This window comes from Pelodiscus sinensis, chromosome 16 (assembly GCF_052426305.1).
Source record: "Pelodiscus sinensis isolate ZL-2025 chromosome 16, ASM5242630v1, whole genome shotgun sequence".
NCBI classification, from domain to species: Eukaryota; Metazoa; Chordata; order Testudines; family Trionychidae; genus Pelodiscus; species Pelodiscus sinensis.
Genome location: NC_143067.1, coordinates 21,186,126 through 21,202,978, shown reverse-complemented (window position 1 = coordinate 21,202,978; position 16,853 = coordinate 21,186,126). Strand labels below are relative to the sequence as shown.

Sequence of the window (16,853 nt, the reverse complement as noted above, 5' to 3'; positions counted from 1 at the left end):
CAGGCTGAGGTTGATGGTGGGGTGTAGGTTGTTGAAATCTCTGTGGAATATCTCCAGTGTTTCTTGGCCATGTGTCCAGATCATAAAGATGTCATCGATGTACCGTAGGTAGAGGAGGGGTGAAAGGGGACGGGAGTTGAGGAAACGTTGTTCTAGGTCAGCCATAAAGATGTTAGCATACTGTGGGGCCATGCGTGTACCCATGGCTGTGCCGCTGATCTGGAGGTATAAGTTGTTCTCAAACCGGAAATAATTGTGGGTGAGAACAAAGTTACATAGGTCTGCTATCAGGTTGGCAGTAGTGTCCTCTGGGATAGTGTTTCTAATTGCTTGTAATCCGTCTTCATGTGGGATGTTGGTATATAGAGCTTCTACATCCATGGTGGCAAGGATGGTATTATTGGGGAGGTTATCGATGTTTTGTAATTTCCTTAGGAAGTCAGTAGTGTCTCGGAGATAGCTGGGGGTATTGGTTACGAAGGGTTTGAGAAGAGTGTCTACATAGCTGGATAGACCAGTAGTGAGCGTGCCAATACCAGAGATGATGGGACGTCCGGGGTGCCCAGGTTTATGGATCTTGGGAAGTAGATAGAACAATCCTGGTCGGGGGTCAGAAGGTGATTCTGTGAGGATTTGTTCCCGAGTAGCTGTGGGGAGGCTTTTAAGGAGACAGTGTAGTTTCTTTTGGTAGTCCAAGGTGGGATCAGAGGGGAGAGGTTTGTAAAATGTGGTGTTCGAGAGTTGTCTGGTTGCCTCCTGGTTATAGTCGGCCTTATTCATAATGACCACAGCACCCCCTTTGTCAGCTGGTTTGATTACAATGTCCAGGTTGTTTTTGAGACTCTGGATGGCATGGTGTTCAGCGCGGCTAAGATTGTGTGTCGCTTGTTGTCGTTTGTGAATAATGTCAGTCTGTGCGTTGTTGCGGAAGCTGTGTATATAGAAATCCAGATTGTAATTCCGACCGTCAGGGGGAGTCCATATAGAATTATTTTTCCTTTGGTGTTGGTAGGGGGGATCTGGTAGATCAGATTGATGTTCAGTGGTGGTTTGGAAATATTCTCGGAGACGGAGGCGGCGAAAAAAAGCCTCAAGGTCACCACAAAATTGTATCCAGTTTGTGGGGGACGTGGGGCAGAAAGAGAGACCCCGGGACAAGACAGACTCTTCTGCTGGATTGAGTTTGTAGCTGGAGAGGTTAACAATATTATTCGGTGGGTTGAGGCAGTTGCTGTTGTAGCCAGTGGTATGGAGCAGGTTAGAAAATTTATTGTCTTTTCTTTGTTGTAGGGAATAGAAGTGTGTATAGTAGATTTCTTGTCTGGTGGAACAAAAGTCTTGCAAGGTGTCAGTCGGTGTGGATGTTTGTCTTGAGATGAGACGATCTAAGTTAGAAATGTCATTCTTGATGGTTTTCTGTTTCTTGTATAAAATACTTATCAGGTGGTTTCTTAATTTCTTGGATAGTGTGAGGCAGAGTCTTTCACTGTAGTCAGTGAAGTATGTTGATCTTAGTGGATTGTTCACTTTCAGTCCTTTGGGTACGATGTCCATTTTCTTGCACTTGGATAGAAAGATGATGTCTGTCTGTATCTGTGCGAGTTTCTTCATATGGTTGATGGATTTCCATTCCAAACGGCTAAATGTAGTGCCTTGCATGTAGAATAGTGATAGAAATGTAGCCGTGTTAGTCTGGGGTAGTTGAAGCAAAATGCAGGACAATGTAGCACTTTAAAGACTAACAAGATGGTTTATTAGATGATGAGCTTTCGTGGGCCAGACCCACTTCCTCAGATCAAATAGTGGAAGAAAGTAGTCACAACCATATATACCAAAGGATACAATTTAAAAAATGAACAAATATGAAAAGGACAAATCACATTGCAGAACAGAAGGAGGATGCGGGGGGGTGGGAAGGGGGAGGAAGGAAGGTAAGTGTCTGTGAATTGCTGATATTAAAGGTAGGGAGAGTGGGATGTTTGTGAGTTAATGGTATTACAGGTGATAATTGGGGAAACTGTCTTGATAATGGGTGAGAAAGTTCAAAGACTTGTTAAGTCCCTGGTGGTAAGTGTCGAATTTTAACATGAATGACAGTTCAGAGGATTCCCTTTCAAGTGCAGATGTAAAAGGTCTTTGTAGCAGAATGCAGGTGGCTAAGTCATTTAGAGAGTGTCCTTTAGCCTGGACCATTCTACACGAGAGATCCACTTCCTGGACACCACCGTACAAATCAACAATGGAAAATTAGACACCACTCTCTACAGAAAACCCACTGACTCATACAGTTACCTACATGCATCCAGCTCCCATCCAGAACACACCACACGATCCATCGTCTATAGCCAAGCCCTTCGATACAACCGCATCTGCTCTAACCCCACTGACAGAGACCAGAAGCTTCAGGATCTCTACCAAGCATTTATAAATCTCAACTACCCACCCAGAGAAACAAAAAAGCAAATTGAAAGAGCCAGACGAATACCTAGAAACCATCTACTTCAAGACAGACCCAAGAAAACCAACAATAGAACACCACTTGTCATCACCTACAACCCCCAACTTAAACCTGTCCAACACATTATCAAGAAACTACAGCCTATATTGGAACAGGATACCATACTCAAAGAGGCTCTGGGAGACAGACCCATAGTCTCCTATAGACAACCACCTAACCTCAAGATGATTCTTACCAACCACCACAGGACATACCACACTAATACCAACCCTGGTACCTTCCCTTGCAACAAACCCCGTTGCCAGCTTTGTCCACATATTCATTCTGCTGATACCATTATTGGACCTAACCAAGTGAGTTATAAGATCAAGAACACATATTCCTGCGCATCCAGAAATATAATCTACGCTATCATGTGCCGAAAGTGTCCGTCTGCTATGTACATTGGACAAACATCTCAGACACTTCGCCAAAGGATTAATGCCCACAAAACAGATATTAGACAAGATCACAAAGAGAAAACAGTTTCTTGCCACTTTAACCAGAAAGGACACTCTCTAAATGACTTAGCCACCTGCATTCTGCTACAAAGACCTTTTACATCTGCACTTGAAAGGGAATCCTCTGAACTGTCATTCATGTTAAAATTCGACACTTACCACCAGGGACTTAACAAGTCTTTGAACTTTCTCACCCATTATCAAGACAGTTTCCCCAATTATCACCTGTAATACCATTAACTCACAAACATCCCACTCTCCCTACCTTTAATATCAGCAATTCACAGACACTTACCTTCCTTCCTCCCCCTTCCCACCCCCCCGCATCCTCCTTCTGTTCTGCAATGTGATTTGTCCTTTTCATATTTGTTCATTTTTTTAAATTGTATCCTTTGGTATATATGGTTGTGACTACTTTCTTCCACTATTTGATCTGAGGAAGTGGGTCTGGCCCACGAAAGCTCATCATCTAATAAACCATCTTGTTAGTCTTTAAAGTGCTACATTGTCCTGCATTTTGCTTCAACTACCCCAGACTAACACGGCTACATTTCTATCACAGTTTTTCAACATCTTTCTTGAACTGCTAACCCCAGAACTGGATGCAGTATTCCAGCAGTGACCTTCATTATTTACCATTCCTCAAATAAAGGAGGTAAAGTAACTTTCCACTCTTACACAAGATTCCCAAAAATCACATTTGGAACTTTTGGCCACAGCCTTGCGGTGGAAGCTCAAGATCAACTACAAGATCAACTACATTATCTATGATGACCCTCAAATCTTTTTCAGAACCTTCCTAGGATTGTCTACCGTATCCTATAAATATGGCCTATAATATTTGTTCTCAGATGAACAATCTTACATTTGGCTGTATTATGACGCATAATGAGTGCTTGCACAGATACAAATTCATCTGGCTGGCAGACCTGGGTATCAAAGCCCTCTTCTTTTCATTATTTACCACTGAATTTTGTAAACGTCAGTGATGATTTTGTTTCCTTCTAGGTCTCTGATGTTAAACATGGGGCCAAGAACCAATCCCCGTGGGACCAGACACGAGACACGCATACTTGATGATTCCCCATTTACAATTATATTTTAACACCTAGCAGTTAGCCTGATGCATTTAATGCACGCCATAGCATTCAACTTTTTAAGTTCCAACATCACGAAGAACCCAAATGTCTTAAAAAGTTGTTAATATAGTACATCAGCTGTTACCTTTATAAAACTTGTCATAAAAAGATGGGGTGATCAGTTCTACACATCTAGACAAGGCCGCAGGACTGAATTATATGATGGCATAATATTCTCCCTGTTCTCCACCCCATTCTTTATCTATCCTAGCATCTTGCTGGCTAGACAAATATAAGACTATGGAACTAGGTGCATCAACAATAAATTTCTTAAAAATAAATAATTAAATAAATAAATAAAGCCCCACTAAAAAAAAGTGGACAATATGACTTTATATACATTTTCATTTAAGGAACTTCACATTATACTTTGGTCAACTATTGCAGCGGGGTAGCCATGTTAGTCTGTAATTTTTTTTTTTTTAAAGATTAGTCCTGCAGCACCTTAGAGACTAACCAGTTACTCATTCACATCCCTAGTAACAAGTATCAAGAATCTGACTAATATTTGCTAGTACAGGAAACCATCACCATTTGTGGTGGATGCATTCCTGCATCCACTGCGAATAGTGACATTTGCTAATACTGGGAGCTGCAGCTCCTGGCCCCTGCAGTGAGCTTCATGTGGCTTCCAGGAGCTGTGCAGAACACTATGGCTCCTTGTAGCTGAGGGGAGAGTTCCCCATGGTTCAGAGTCACCACAGGAAATGCACTGCAGAGGCTGGGAGCCGCAGTGAGTTCCTCGGCTGGGACAGGAGATCTATGAATAGGCAGAAAAGCAAACAGCAATTCCGCAAAGCACAAGGGTCTTCTATACACATTTTTCTTTATTAATTATATAAGCTAGTCAGATTCTAGCTCTGCATAGGAGAGACATGATGGTCTTCTAATAAGCAATAGTTGGCGTATAATGTAAAAATCTTTGAGTTAAACGAGTTTACCACATTTGTTCTGTTAATATATTCCTTCATGCATCTTGCTGTCGCCATGAACGTTTTAAAGAATGCTTTCCTCTCCACCATAAGTGTAGCTGCCACATACTAGAAAGGCGCTAACATTTCTAAAATCCAGGTGCTAGACAGTTATCTTTCCATACAAAAGATCTGCAAAACACAAGAGAAAAAAAAATGAGAGTCATGAAATACATGCAGGGTGATTTCTATCATCTTTTCTAGCTTAAGAAACATATTCTGTTTTCTTGGCAATCATTTATTCAGTTCCAAATCTCATGCCCTAAACATCCCTATTTCAAGAGATTTTGAATGAAAGGCCCTCTCTTATAAGGCAGATACTGAGAACTTCTCTAACACTTTATATTGAGGCAGAGGAAACAAGATCCACCAAATACAAGACTTATTCCTATTATGGTAGTGCATAAAGGCCGCAACAGGGATTGGGACCCATTGTGCAGAATACTGTCAAAATATTAGAGAAGTAATTAATTACCTTGAAGTACAGATTGAATCTTTCTAGTCCAGCATTCTCGGGACGTGACTGATGCTGAACCAGAAAATGTGTTGAACCACAGAAGGTCAATATTGCCTATTTCTTACAGGCTCTGAGAAGACATTTTGGGGTAAATTATAGCACCAAACTTTATGTAAACAAACTTTATGGGACCACAGAAATCTGGGCCACATCCATGGTAAGTGGATATTGACTAACTTAAAATCAGGCTGAACCACAGATGTTGCTGAACGAGAAAGAATGCGTAATAGAGATGTTCAACCTGTACTTACAAACTAATGACAAAGGATAGGGCAGAGGCAATAGGGATACAACACACCAGTGAATAAGCATGGAGACTGTTATATGTTTTTGCTTAAAGTGAGATGAAGTAAAAAGGGAGAGGGGGAGAAAATGTCACAGCTAGTCAACCTGCCAGGTAAGCAAGGTTTTGTAGAATTTGATCTATCATGATGGCTAAGTAGTAATTGGAAAAAGGATTAGATGAAGTTGAATTACTTTTCCCCATGTATAAGGGGCAACACAGGAAAAGATGCAGAGGCATTTAAGGAAGCTGACTGGGGGGGATTTAAGACTGGGGATAATGGCAGACAAATTCTGATGAACAGATAGATTAATAGGGTGAGGCTACATTGTGACAGACTTTCGTTTTATTTATACCCTATTTGTACTCTGATAGCACTCCATCTTAAAGATCAGGTGATAGGCATTTGATCAAACGGGCTGTAGGTGTATAAAATAATTCTCCACTTTTAAATTGGACTTTCAAGCCTTTCTAAAGATTTAATACAAATGAGACCAACAATGGTTCTCACTCTGCATTAGCTCATTCTAATTTGATTTTACAATTGGCACATTGTAGTTTTATCTGACTATTGTATTTTCAGTTGTTCCAAAAGATCGATGGATTTGAATTCATTTTGTTCAGTGCACAAGTGCACTAAAATAATTAGTTTATCCTTTATATGAAAGATATGAAATGCTTTGCCATTTTCTGCAAAAACACAAATATACTCACAGTTTGCTGACCACATTACTTCATATTGGCTCTTAAAGACCTGTAATACTCTCCACACAGAAAGTGTATCTTCTCTCAAGCTGTTTCAGCAATATTTGTTAACTTGAATTATAAAGCAAGCAAGAGCCTGCACATACAGGGCGCGCGCGCGCACACACAGACACACACACACACACACACACACACACACACACTTTTTTCAGAAAAGTGATATAGCTCTTTTTGTGATGGTTGTAATTTTTTGGAATGGTTCTTCAGTTTTCCAATTTTTTTAAGTTAGCGTTATTGGTAGCTTTTTCTTTTTTGTTTTTGTAAATCTTGAACCATTCCATATTATATCTTTATTGCAAAAAGTCAACATGCATTTTAGAAATTCAGATTGTAATCAATAAAACAAACATTACATATATGAATTTAAATGTATAAACAGTTAGAAATTCAACAATATCTCCTATTTTACTATTACACAAGTTCACAATTTTGTAAAAACTATAGTACAAGTTTACTATACAACAAGAGGAACTTATATTCCTTTTCACATGATTTTGTTAAAAACTGTTGAAACATTTTCATCACAAATGGGCATGTGTTTTCAAATTACTCTTTTCAGCTCATGGGCTGTTATACTTCAGAACTTAATTTGATGATACAGGAATGAAGAATAATTCTTCATTCCAAGGTTTAATGTTTAGCATTTACAGTTGTATTGTCTGTAAACTAGGCTTTAGTGTGGTAACATTTTATTTTTAAATTTTCTATGGTGTATATATATGATTATGAATTATGTCAACTGTACTTTCTAAAGGTGTACAGTATAATTTCATAATAAAAATAAAACATTACCATAAAAATGTTCACTCTCAATTACCTTCTTAAAATAAACAAATTTAGTATTACCTACTAAGCCCTAAAATACAACACAAGGAGAGAGATCTAGCTTTGGCAAAATGAAGGTATTTTTTAAACAGCTTTCCTACTCTTTAAATACCAAATTAAACCAGTTATTGTTACGATGCCCATCACTTATACTCCAAAATAATATAATAGCATGTTTTTAATACAGAAGCTAATTTCAGAAGCACAACTCACTTTTATGCTTCAACACTTAGAAGCCCTGTTTGGGATGTGACTTGAGGATTTACGTAAGGCTACCTACCAATGTATATACCAAAGGAAATTTTAGATAAATCTCTCCAAGGCCCATTAACTACAACTTCCACCCTTTCCTCTCACCTATCTCACCCAACTAACAAAGCCAATACATAGGAGGAAGTGCAAAAGTATTATCTGACCAAAATGTGTCAATCAGGTGTATCCTTTTAGAGTTTAAAACCATATGAAAAGGAAACCCCAATCTATTTAACTGTGTCAAAGGCTACTGACATTTCTCTTACAGCTTCATTCATTCACTGTAATCTTCAGTTTCCAAATACAAAAATACAACAATTCTTATTGAAATCTATACGCTGGTAGTTTTTAGTACACAAAAAAGCAAAATATTTACAAAATGATACAGCTTAAGAAAAAACTCTGTACAAAAAATATATAAATCCTTTGTTCCCGCTAGCAGTTTTTAAACCATCAGGACTCAAACATTTGCTGTTCCGGATCTTTCAAAATATACACTGAGCCACAGACATTAAGAAAATGAGCGGTGGTAGGAGAAGAGCAAGGATTAGTCTTCTAGGTTCAAAGTATTAATCTTTCTCATCATTCCTTTATAAATTAAATTTAAAACGCAGCATTTAGGAATGCAGTATTTAATTTGAAATTGGAAGTCTTAATATGAAGGGGGGGGGGAATATTGAAGGACATATTCCCTCCAACTGACACAAACTTTAAGCAATCAAATTGTTGCTTCTTTTACACGTAATCACAGCAAAGGGATACTTCAATGGAGAGGAAGCATACAAGGGGCAACCTGAAAGAATGTGACTTCAAGTAACTTGCTTCGTTCAGCCTAAATTAAAGTTTCTGGTACATGTTGTGAGTACTTTGAATCAGGAACCAGTTGCCAAATACTCTGGGTGTGCTAAATCTCTGAAAGCAATATATCATTTCGAAAGCCAAGAATGTATGAATTTGGTACATGTATGTAACAAAGCTGTTAAGTATCCCAGCAGTTGGTGCAGTATGTTTGCTCTGCTCCTCCAAACTGACATTCAGAATACAAAGACATAATTTTACACGGCTACTTACATAACAGAGAACTCCTACTCTACAGAGTGTACAGTACAGATGGATATAGAAAAAAGGAAAAAGCATACTGAACAATGTATTTATATTCATGAACACCAAGACCCACATAACAGAGTTATGAAGATCTATGGCTCTCAAGGGTCTAAATTTATTAGTCCCATTTCTATCGCAATCACCACCATTATTTTTTTGGTGTTTGTTTTGTTTTAAAATAGCATAGAGACCAAGACAACTGAAAATTTCATAATGTGTTTTTAATTAAACTGCACTTTAGAAAAACTATTTGTATTTATATATTAAAGTGAGTTTTAAACACTAGTCTTAAGAATATCACTTAAAGTGCTGGTATAGTATAAACCTCTGAGTGGGATATTTACTTTTGATGGGGCAGAAAAAAAAATATCCAATCTTATTTTGAATACTGTATGGGTTTGGCCTGATTATTAATAGAAGTGACAGATCTGGTCACATTATGGTGTGATGGGATAGTGGGAGAAGACTGTTCTCATGGGTGATTATTTTAGAACTCTATACAATTTTACAGGATTGACATTTACCAATACTGACAATGCAATACATCAACAGCCTGCGTTAAGCATGAAATTTGTATTTAAGCTGTAGGAAGGAACTCACACCGACAGTGAAAGAATGGAAACAATATGCTAGTGACCCAGATATCAGTGTCACTGCTAATGTTTCACAGTGAAATAGGATTTAAAGCAATTTACAGTGAACTAGCACCAGGCAGTATCATACTAATACCCTGTTAAAGTATGCAAGAGGAAACAGAAGACGAAACAGTAAAATACAGAAAAGTTGGGGTCTTCTATACTGACGCTTTGTGTGGCTCTCAAAACAGATCTTGAAGAAAACATGAATTCAGACACAAATATTTCCTGTAATAGCTGTCTCCACATGTAAAAAAATGCTACACTTTTGGAGTTAGCAAGCATGAAGCAATTGACACAATGAAAATGTGTCTGCAGCTCTCCCCTGCAATCCTAAAATATTACTAAATAAAACCTGTAACATCTTTTCATTTATATATAATAAAGCAAAACGTTAAAAAAAGATAATACAGGCGGCATGAAAAAAAGGGCTTGTCAATATTGATGAGTTTCTTCTCCATAGGAAGACCGCTACCACTGATGATCTTTATAACTCTGCAAAAAGTCACTGGGCCTTGGGCTAACCTAGTATCACAGATAAGTATCTGACATGTTCGTATCACAAACTTGTTTTCACTTTAAATCTATGTGTATCTTGCAAAGAAAAGAAAGTAAAATTTTTTGGCTCATCAACTTTTTAAATATATTTTTTTAAAAGTTGCAGTTCAAACTATATTCCTAAAACTATACAATTCCAAATCAAGTTTCATCTTCTCCAAGAACGGGATTCATCTTCATCTTCATCATCATCGTCATCATCTTCATGCAAAAATAAATCTGAGGTTTCAGTCTCCTGGATGAAAACAAAATTGTAGTCTGGTTTTAGAGATGACACATTAATGCACTTCTATACGCAAAAGGCAAATTGCTATAAAAAGCAGTTGCCACAGCAGTGTCTTGATATTATTTTAGGGTTTGGTTTACATAATGGCTTCTAAATTCCCCATGTAACATGCAAATACAATGCATTGACTCTAAAGAAGAAGCTGTGTCCCTTCCTCAATAACACAAGTATGTTGCAAAAAAAACAGTAGCATTGTTTTCATTTAAGGGAAACAATTATTTACTACAGGTGGAATACATTTGTAATATTCCTATTATGGTTTGGTTAAACAATATGTCATATCCCACCCTGTCAAGCGACATGAACAATTATCTCACTTAATTATTGCTTGGTTTAGGATGGCATGCTGGTCTGAGGAAGCACACACTCTCTCAAAAATTTTCCTGTGGAACACAGGAGCCAAGTCCCACCCACTCCCAGCCTGCTCCTCTCCTGTGGAGAGCTGGGGCTGTGCCTGCTGCCCCAGCCCAGCCCTCCCATCCCCAGCAGTCAGGAGGAGAGCCATAGCTGGTGCGGCCTTGGCCACGAGGGAGTGGAGGAGAATAGCCAGGATTGGCTGGAAAGAAGGAGAACCAGGGTGGCCTCGACCCCCTCTCCAGCAGCTGGGTGGCCTTGGCCCAGCCCTCCACAGCAGGAGGAGGGGTGGGTTAAGAGCCAGGGCTGGCCGGGGAAAGGGGGAGGAACAGGGACAGTGTTGGCCCCTCCTCAGAGGCTGGAGCAGTCTCAAAACCAGTGGCTCGGAGTGGGGGGGAGGAGGGGAGGAGTAGAGATGGGGCAATCATGGCCCAGGAGGCAGAGACCCAGGGTTGCTCGGCCTGGTGAGATCCCACACTCCCAGCCCTCTCACTCACCCCTTCCACTGAGACCCCACACCGCCAACCTGCTCCTGCCCCCTCCCTCCTGGCCTGACTCCCTGCCCCCAGCCTGCTCCCCACAGCCAGACACCTTGCAAATATCTAGTAATTTACAAGTCAAAGGGATAAGATCATCTTGAGATGTGAACAATTATTTCTACCAAAATTTATAAAGAATTTTGCCCCATTGTTAGGGGGAAAAAAGGGCAGAAAGGAATCAACATTTAGTTTAGAAATCTAATACTACACTGCATCTGAGAAGCCTTTATTAACTATAGTTGGTTTTCTGAAACAAGTACTTTCATTGGCAGACCAGGTTAAGGCAAGTTTGTTTATCCAGAAAGTTTGTTTACCCACCCACCATTTATAAGTGCCCAAAACAGGCAAAACAAACAAACAGCAATCAATCTGGTACTAGAAACGAAGAGATTTACCTCATTATCAGAACTTGCGATGTGTATCTTTAGCAATCAGCACACAGAGAACTCAACTGCTTTTTGGTCCTGATAGTTTATACACTTATACATATTTTACTCAAAAATACCAATTGCTCTCAAGGATGCATGCACAGGTGCAATATCTGAGTAAGGTTTCAACATTTCTATCTTGTAAGAAATACTGTAAAGTTTGCCACAATATCTTGAGACAGCAAATAGAGAAAACCTTGTGTACAACCAAAACTCCTACTGTACTAGGAATCCTGTGAAAATGGATAAATCACTATTCCAATATACTACAGTACCTCTTCCTTGGACTCTTCTTCCTCAATGTCTGTGGACACAGAAGGTACCTTCGGTTTGTGCCATGATATCTGTAGTCTTCGGTCTTTGAATCTTGATCCTTGGTTAGCAGCCTAGGTTTTTATTTTAGATGTGTTTTAAAAGGGAATGAAAACATATGGTTCATAAAAGTTAAGAAACAAAGTAACCAAAAGCAAGCTAAATATTTTAATCAGAAGAGGTGATCCCTTTCAAAAAAGTGTCAGTGTACACTTTCCAGATTTATGCTACACAACTACCACCTCCCACTCCTACAAACTATTTCTGAGCAGCAACTTCAATACAGCGCTTAATAGGCTGAGTCACTGTATGCAAAGTGGCTCTCTGGGAACAGTAACAGGGCTGAAGGATTGCTTGGTTGGAAGATTCTTGCATTGAATCTCTGCTAATACTGAGTTCACCTACAATTTACCTAATGGCAACAAATATCCACATTGTCTATTCCAGACTGGTATGGAACAAAGCACCCTGAAGAAAGTTCATCTAGTACATTTTAGGAAAAAGTAGAATTCTTATCCTAAAGCCACAGTAAGGGAACTCTTACTGAACTTACATTTTCAGCTTCTGACCGGGACTTAAAAGTCAGAACGACACTTAAGGGAGATTCCTCTTCTTGGAGGTCTTCAATATCTCCAAATTTCTGTGAAATAGGTGTACAATAAGAAAAAATCCACCATTAAACAGATGTACTAGTAGGTCAAACCATCACATTATCACATGGGTCTATTCAAATCTGAAATTTAAATATGGCTTTTTGGTGTTAAGAAGAGAGCTTGAGGCCAGAAAGGTGTCATAGCTTTACCATTCAGCTGTGCTATATAGCCTGGAGCCTGTCTCCAAAGAAATAAACAAATTACATGCTTTTAAAATTCACCGCTCAACTAGGAACACAGACCCTCCCCACACACAAAATGGGGTCTTCACTTACCAGAGAATTAAGAATTCTCCCCCCCAATGTATCCTATACATGCACACGCACACACACACGCCCCTACACCTTCTGCATCACATACCTTCTCTAGTCTCAAAGTAGTTCTTTTTGAAGTTCATTACTTTGAAAAAGGAAATAGTCTAGCTACAAAGCACACCCTGCTAAGTATTCTACCTCCACAGCACTTTGCCAGAAAAACAGAAGCTTAATCAATCCATAATCACTAGATCAATCAGATGTTTGCATTTTGTAACTAATGAACAGGATGGATAAAAATGAATGCTTTTAAATATTTTTTAAATTTACATATTTTTAATTTTAAAAATCAATACAATACTAAATGTCTTGTTTAAAAATAACAGTTATAATTAATTCTCATCACAAACATGCTACACCTACACTTACAATCACATAAAAATGAATTTCTGTCTCTAGTTTGCCTAGCCTAACTACTGGCTCTTGCTTCTTGAACGAATTGGGCTTTCACTTTCTGTTTCTCAGCAGGCTAAAGTAACAAATGCAAAGAAAGACATGGTCTATAAAGCATTTTTTTGTTCTGTGCGTACATGGTGGTGGACCTGGGCCAAGCATGGCAGTAGAGTTAATTAAGTCACTATCTTAAAGACACAGACACAATATATAGGAAAAGACAAAGGCGGCATAGAAAGGAGAGAACTGGAAAAAGAAAGGAAAGACATTCATCACACACAGAGCTTCCTGTGTTCTTCCACACTTCTGCCATAGACAAACTGTCATGGTTTCTGGGCTCAAGAGAGACACTACCTGATAGTATCTTGAAGAAATTCGTTCCCTGGGTAAGAAAGGAAGATGCGTCAAGTATAAACAGTACAAGATGATGATGCAAGGCTTAGTTGCAAGAATGAAGTGTCATATGGAAAAATGCTTACTGGGAGAAAATCATGTGGATGAAGATGTTGATATATCTGAAGAACAATGTGGATTATACACACCCACACTCCACAGACTTATTCACTACAAGAGGTTTATTTCAAGTGTTTAAGTAGAGAAAAATTCAGGGAGGAGGGTGTTTGGACAAATCAACTAAATTGGACATCCATAGAAACTGCAGTGCTGATACATCAGATATGGCAAGTGTTATATTTGGGCTTTGAAGGATTAAATTTTTATCCAGTAAATATCAAGTTCACCATACACACACAAACTGATGAAAAATAATTTCCCTCAACCAAATTTAAAGCAAGACAGTGAGCGAAGCGTCTGTTGTAATTGTGCACCAGGAGGAATGCTGAAGAAATGGAACGCCCATGCAAAGATTGGCTGGTTTCGCATGACATGGAGTGTCTTAGGGACTTGTACACCATGGAAAACCAAACCTGTAGGCAGCACATGTGAAGTCGGGCAAGTGATAGTACAAAGGTCATAGCTGCCATGTGACCAAGAAGTTATAGGCAGTCCTTGGCTGTAGTGCAAGAGGAGAAATAAATCATTTTGGCCAATGTTTGAATAGTGAGGAACCTTTTGTGAGGTAGATAAGCTCGAGCTGCCATGGAATCTAGGTGGGCCCAGATAAATTGTATTCTCTGGGAAGAGTGGATAGAAGACTTTTCTCTTTATTCTAATGCCTACATTTTGAAAGCACTGTATGGATATTGCAGTCATGTGTGCGGACTATCTGTGATGAAGCCTTCAGAAGCTCAGAGAACTTGTAGGTAAGGTCCCATGGGAAGCAAGACTGAAGGGAAAAACAACTGAGGAGAGTTGGAAGTATTTCAAAGGGACGTTGTTAAGGGCCCAAAAGCAAACAATTCCGCTGTGTAGGAAAGATAGAAAATATGGCAAAAGACCAGCTTGGCTTAACAAGGAGATCTTGCATGATCTCAAAATAAAAAAGGAGTCATATAAAAAATGGAAACTAGGACAACTAACAAAGGAGGAATATAGGCAAGCAACACGGGAATGCAGGGGCAAGATTAGAAAGGCAAAGGCACAAAATGAGATCAAACTAGCTACAGGCATAAAGGGAAACAAGAAGACCTTTTATAAATACATTAAAAGCAAGAGGAAGACCAAGGACAGGGTAGGCCCACTGCTTAGTTAGGAGGGAGAAGCAGTAACAGGAAACTTTGAAATGGCAGAGATGCTCAATGACTTCTTTGTTTCGGTCTTCACCGAGAAGTCTGGAGGTGTGCCTAACGTAGTGAATACAAGCAGAGAGAGGGTAAGTTTAGAAGATAGGATACACAAAGAACAAGTTAAAAATCACTTAGGAAAGTTAGATGTCAGCAAGTCACCGGGTCCTGATGAAATGCATCCCAGGATACTCAAGGAGCTGATAGAGGAGGTATCTGAGCCTTTAGCTATGATCTTTGAAAAATCATGGCAGACAGGGGAGATTCCAGAAGACTGGAAAAGGGTAAATATTGTGCCCATCTATAAAAAGGGGAATAAGAACAACCCAGGAAACTACAGACCGGTCAGTTTAACGTCTGTCCCAGGGAAGATAATGGAGCAGGTAATTAAGGAAATCATATGCAAACACTTGGAAGGTAATAAAGTGACAGGGAATAGCCAGCATGGGTTTGTGAAGAACAAGTCATGCCAAACTAATCTGATAGCTTTCTTTGATAAGATAACGAGCCTTGTGGATAAGGGAGAAGCGGTGGATGTCATATACCTAGACTTTAGTAAGGCATTTGATACGGTCTCGCATGATATTCTTATTGATAAACTAGGCAAATATAACTTAGATAGGGCCACGATAAGGTGGGTGCATAATTGGCTGGATAACCGTAGTCAGAGAGTTGTTGTTAACGGTTCTAAATCCTGCTGGAAAGGGATAACAAGTGGAGTTCCTCAAGGGTCTGTTTTGGGACCCGTACTGTTCAATATCTTCATCAATGATGTAGATATTGGGATAGAGAGTACACTTATTAAGTTTGCAGATGATACCAAACTGGGTGGGATTGCAACTTCTTTGGAGGATAGGGACATAATTCAAAATGACCTTAGCAAGTTAGAGAAATGGTCAGAGGTAAACAGGATGAGGTTTAATAAAGAGAAATGCAAAGTGCTCCACTTAGAAAGGAACAATCAGTTCCATACATACAAGATAGGAAGTGACTGTCTAGGAAGGAGCATGGCAGAAAGGGATCTAGGGGTCATAGTGGACCACAAGTTGAATATGAGACAACAGTGTGATGCTGTTGCAAAAAAAGCAAATATGATTCTAGGTTGTATCAACAGGTGTGTTGTAAGCAAAACTCGTGAAGTCATTCTGCCGCTCTACTCTGCACTAGTTAGGCCTCAGCTGGAGTACTGTATCCAGTTCTGGGCGCCACATTTCAAGAAAGATGTGGAGAAATTGGAAAGGGTACAGAGAAGAGCGACAAGAATGATTAAAGGTTTAGAGAACATGACCTATGAAGCCAGGCTTCATGAACTGGGCTTGTTTAGTTTGGAAAAAAGAAGATTAAGGGGGGACATGATAGCGGTTTTCAAATATCTAAAAGGGTGTCACAAGGAGGAAGGAGAAAATTTGTTCCTCTTGGTTTCTGAGGACAGGACAAGGAGTAATGGGCTCAAAGTGCAGCAGGGGAGGTTTAGATTGGACATTAGGAAAAAATTCCTAACTGTCAGGGTGGTCAAATATTGGAATAAATTGCCAAGGGAGGTGGTGGAATCTCCCTCTCTGGAGATATTTAAGAACAGGTTAGATAGACATCTGTCAGGGATGGTGTAGACAGAGCTTGGTCCCGCCTTGAGGGCGGGGGGCTGGACTCGATGACCTCTTGAGGTCCCTTCCAGTCCTATTATTCTAGGAATCTAAGACAGTCATTGAGACAGAAGACTATGATTATTCCCATGGAATGAAGATGCACTGTGATTACAGTGAGCACTTCGGAGAAAACTCAAGGCGCTGTAGACAGGCCAAAAGGTAGGACCTGGTATTGGTAGTGATCTGGATCTACCATGAATCTTAGGACTCTTCTGTGGGCAGGATATCTCAGAATATGA

The 16,853-nt window shown here is 39.5% G+C and overlaps 1 protein-coding gene across 3 annotated transcripts in view; it reads right to left on the bottom strand.

The window, feature by feature from the left end:
• Positions 1–3,386: 3,386 nt before the first annotated feature.
• The window catches only part of RBM27 (RNA binding motif protein 27), a 53,100-nt gene continuing 39,633 nt past the window's right edge, over positions 3,387–16,853 (bottom strand). For all 3 annotated transcript variants that reach the window (XM_006128556.5, XM_006128557.5, XM_006128558.5), the window contains 3 exons: positions 12,480–12,566; positions 11,890–12,000; positions 3,387–10,242 (listed from right to left, as the gene is read on the bottom strand). In XM_006128556.5, coding sequence (XP_006128618.2) covers positions 10,156–10,242; positions 11,890–12,000; positions 12,480–12,566 — 285 coding nt within the window. In that variant the 3' untranslated portion in view covers positions 3,387–10,155. The remainder of the gene's footprint in view (positions 10,243–11,889; positions 12,001–12,479; positions 12,567–16,853) is intronic.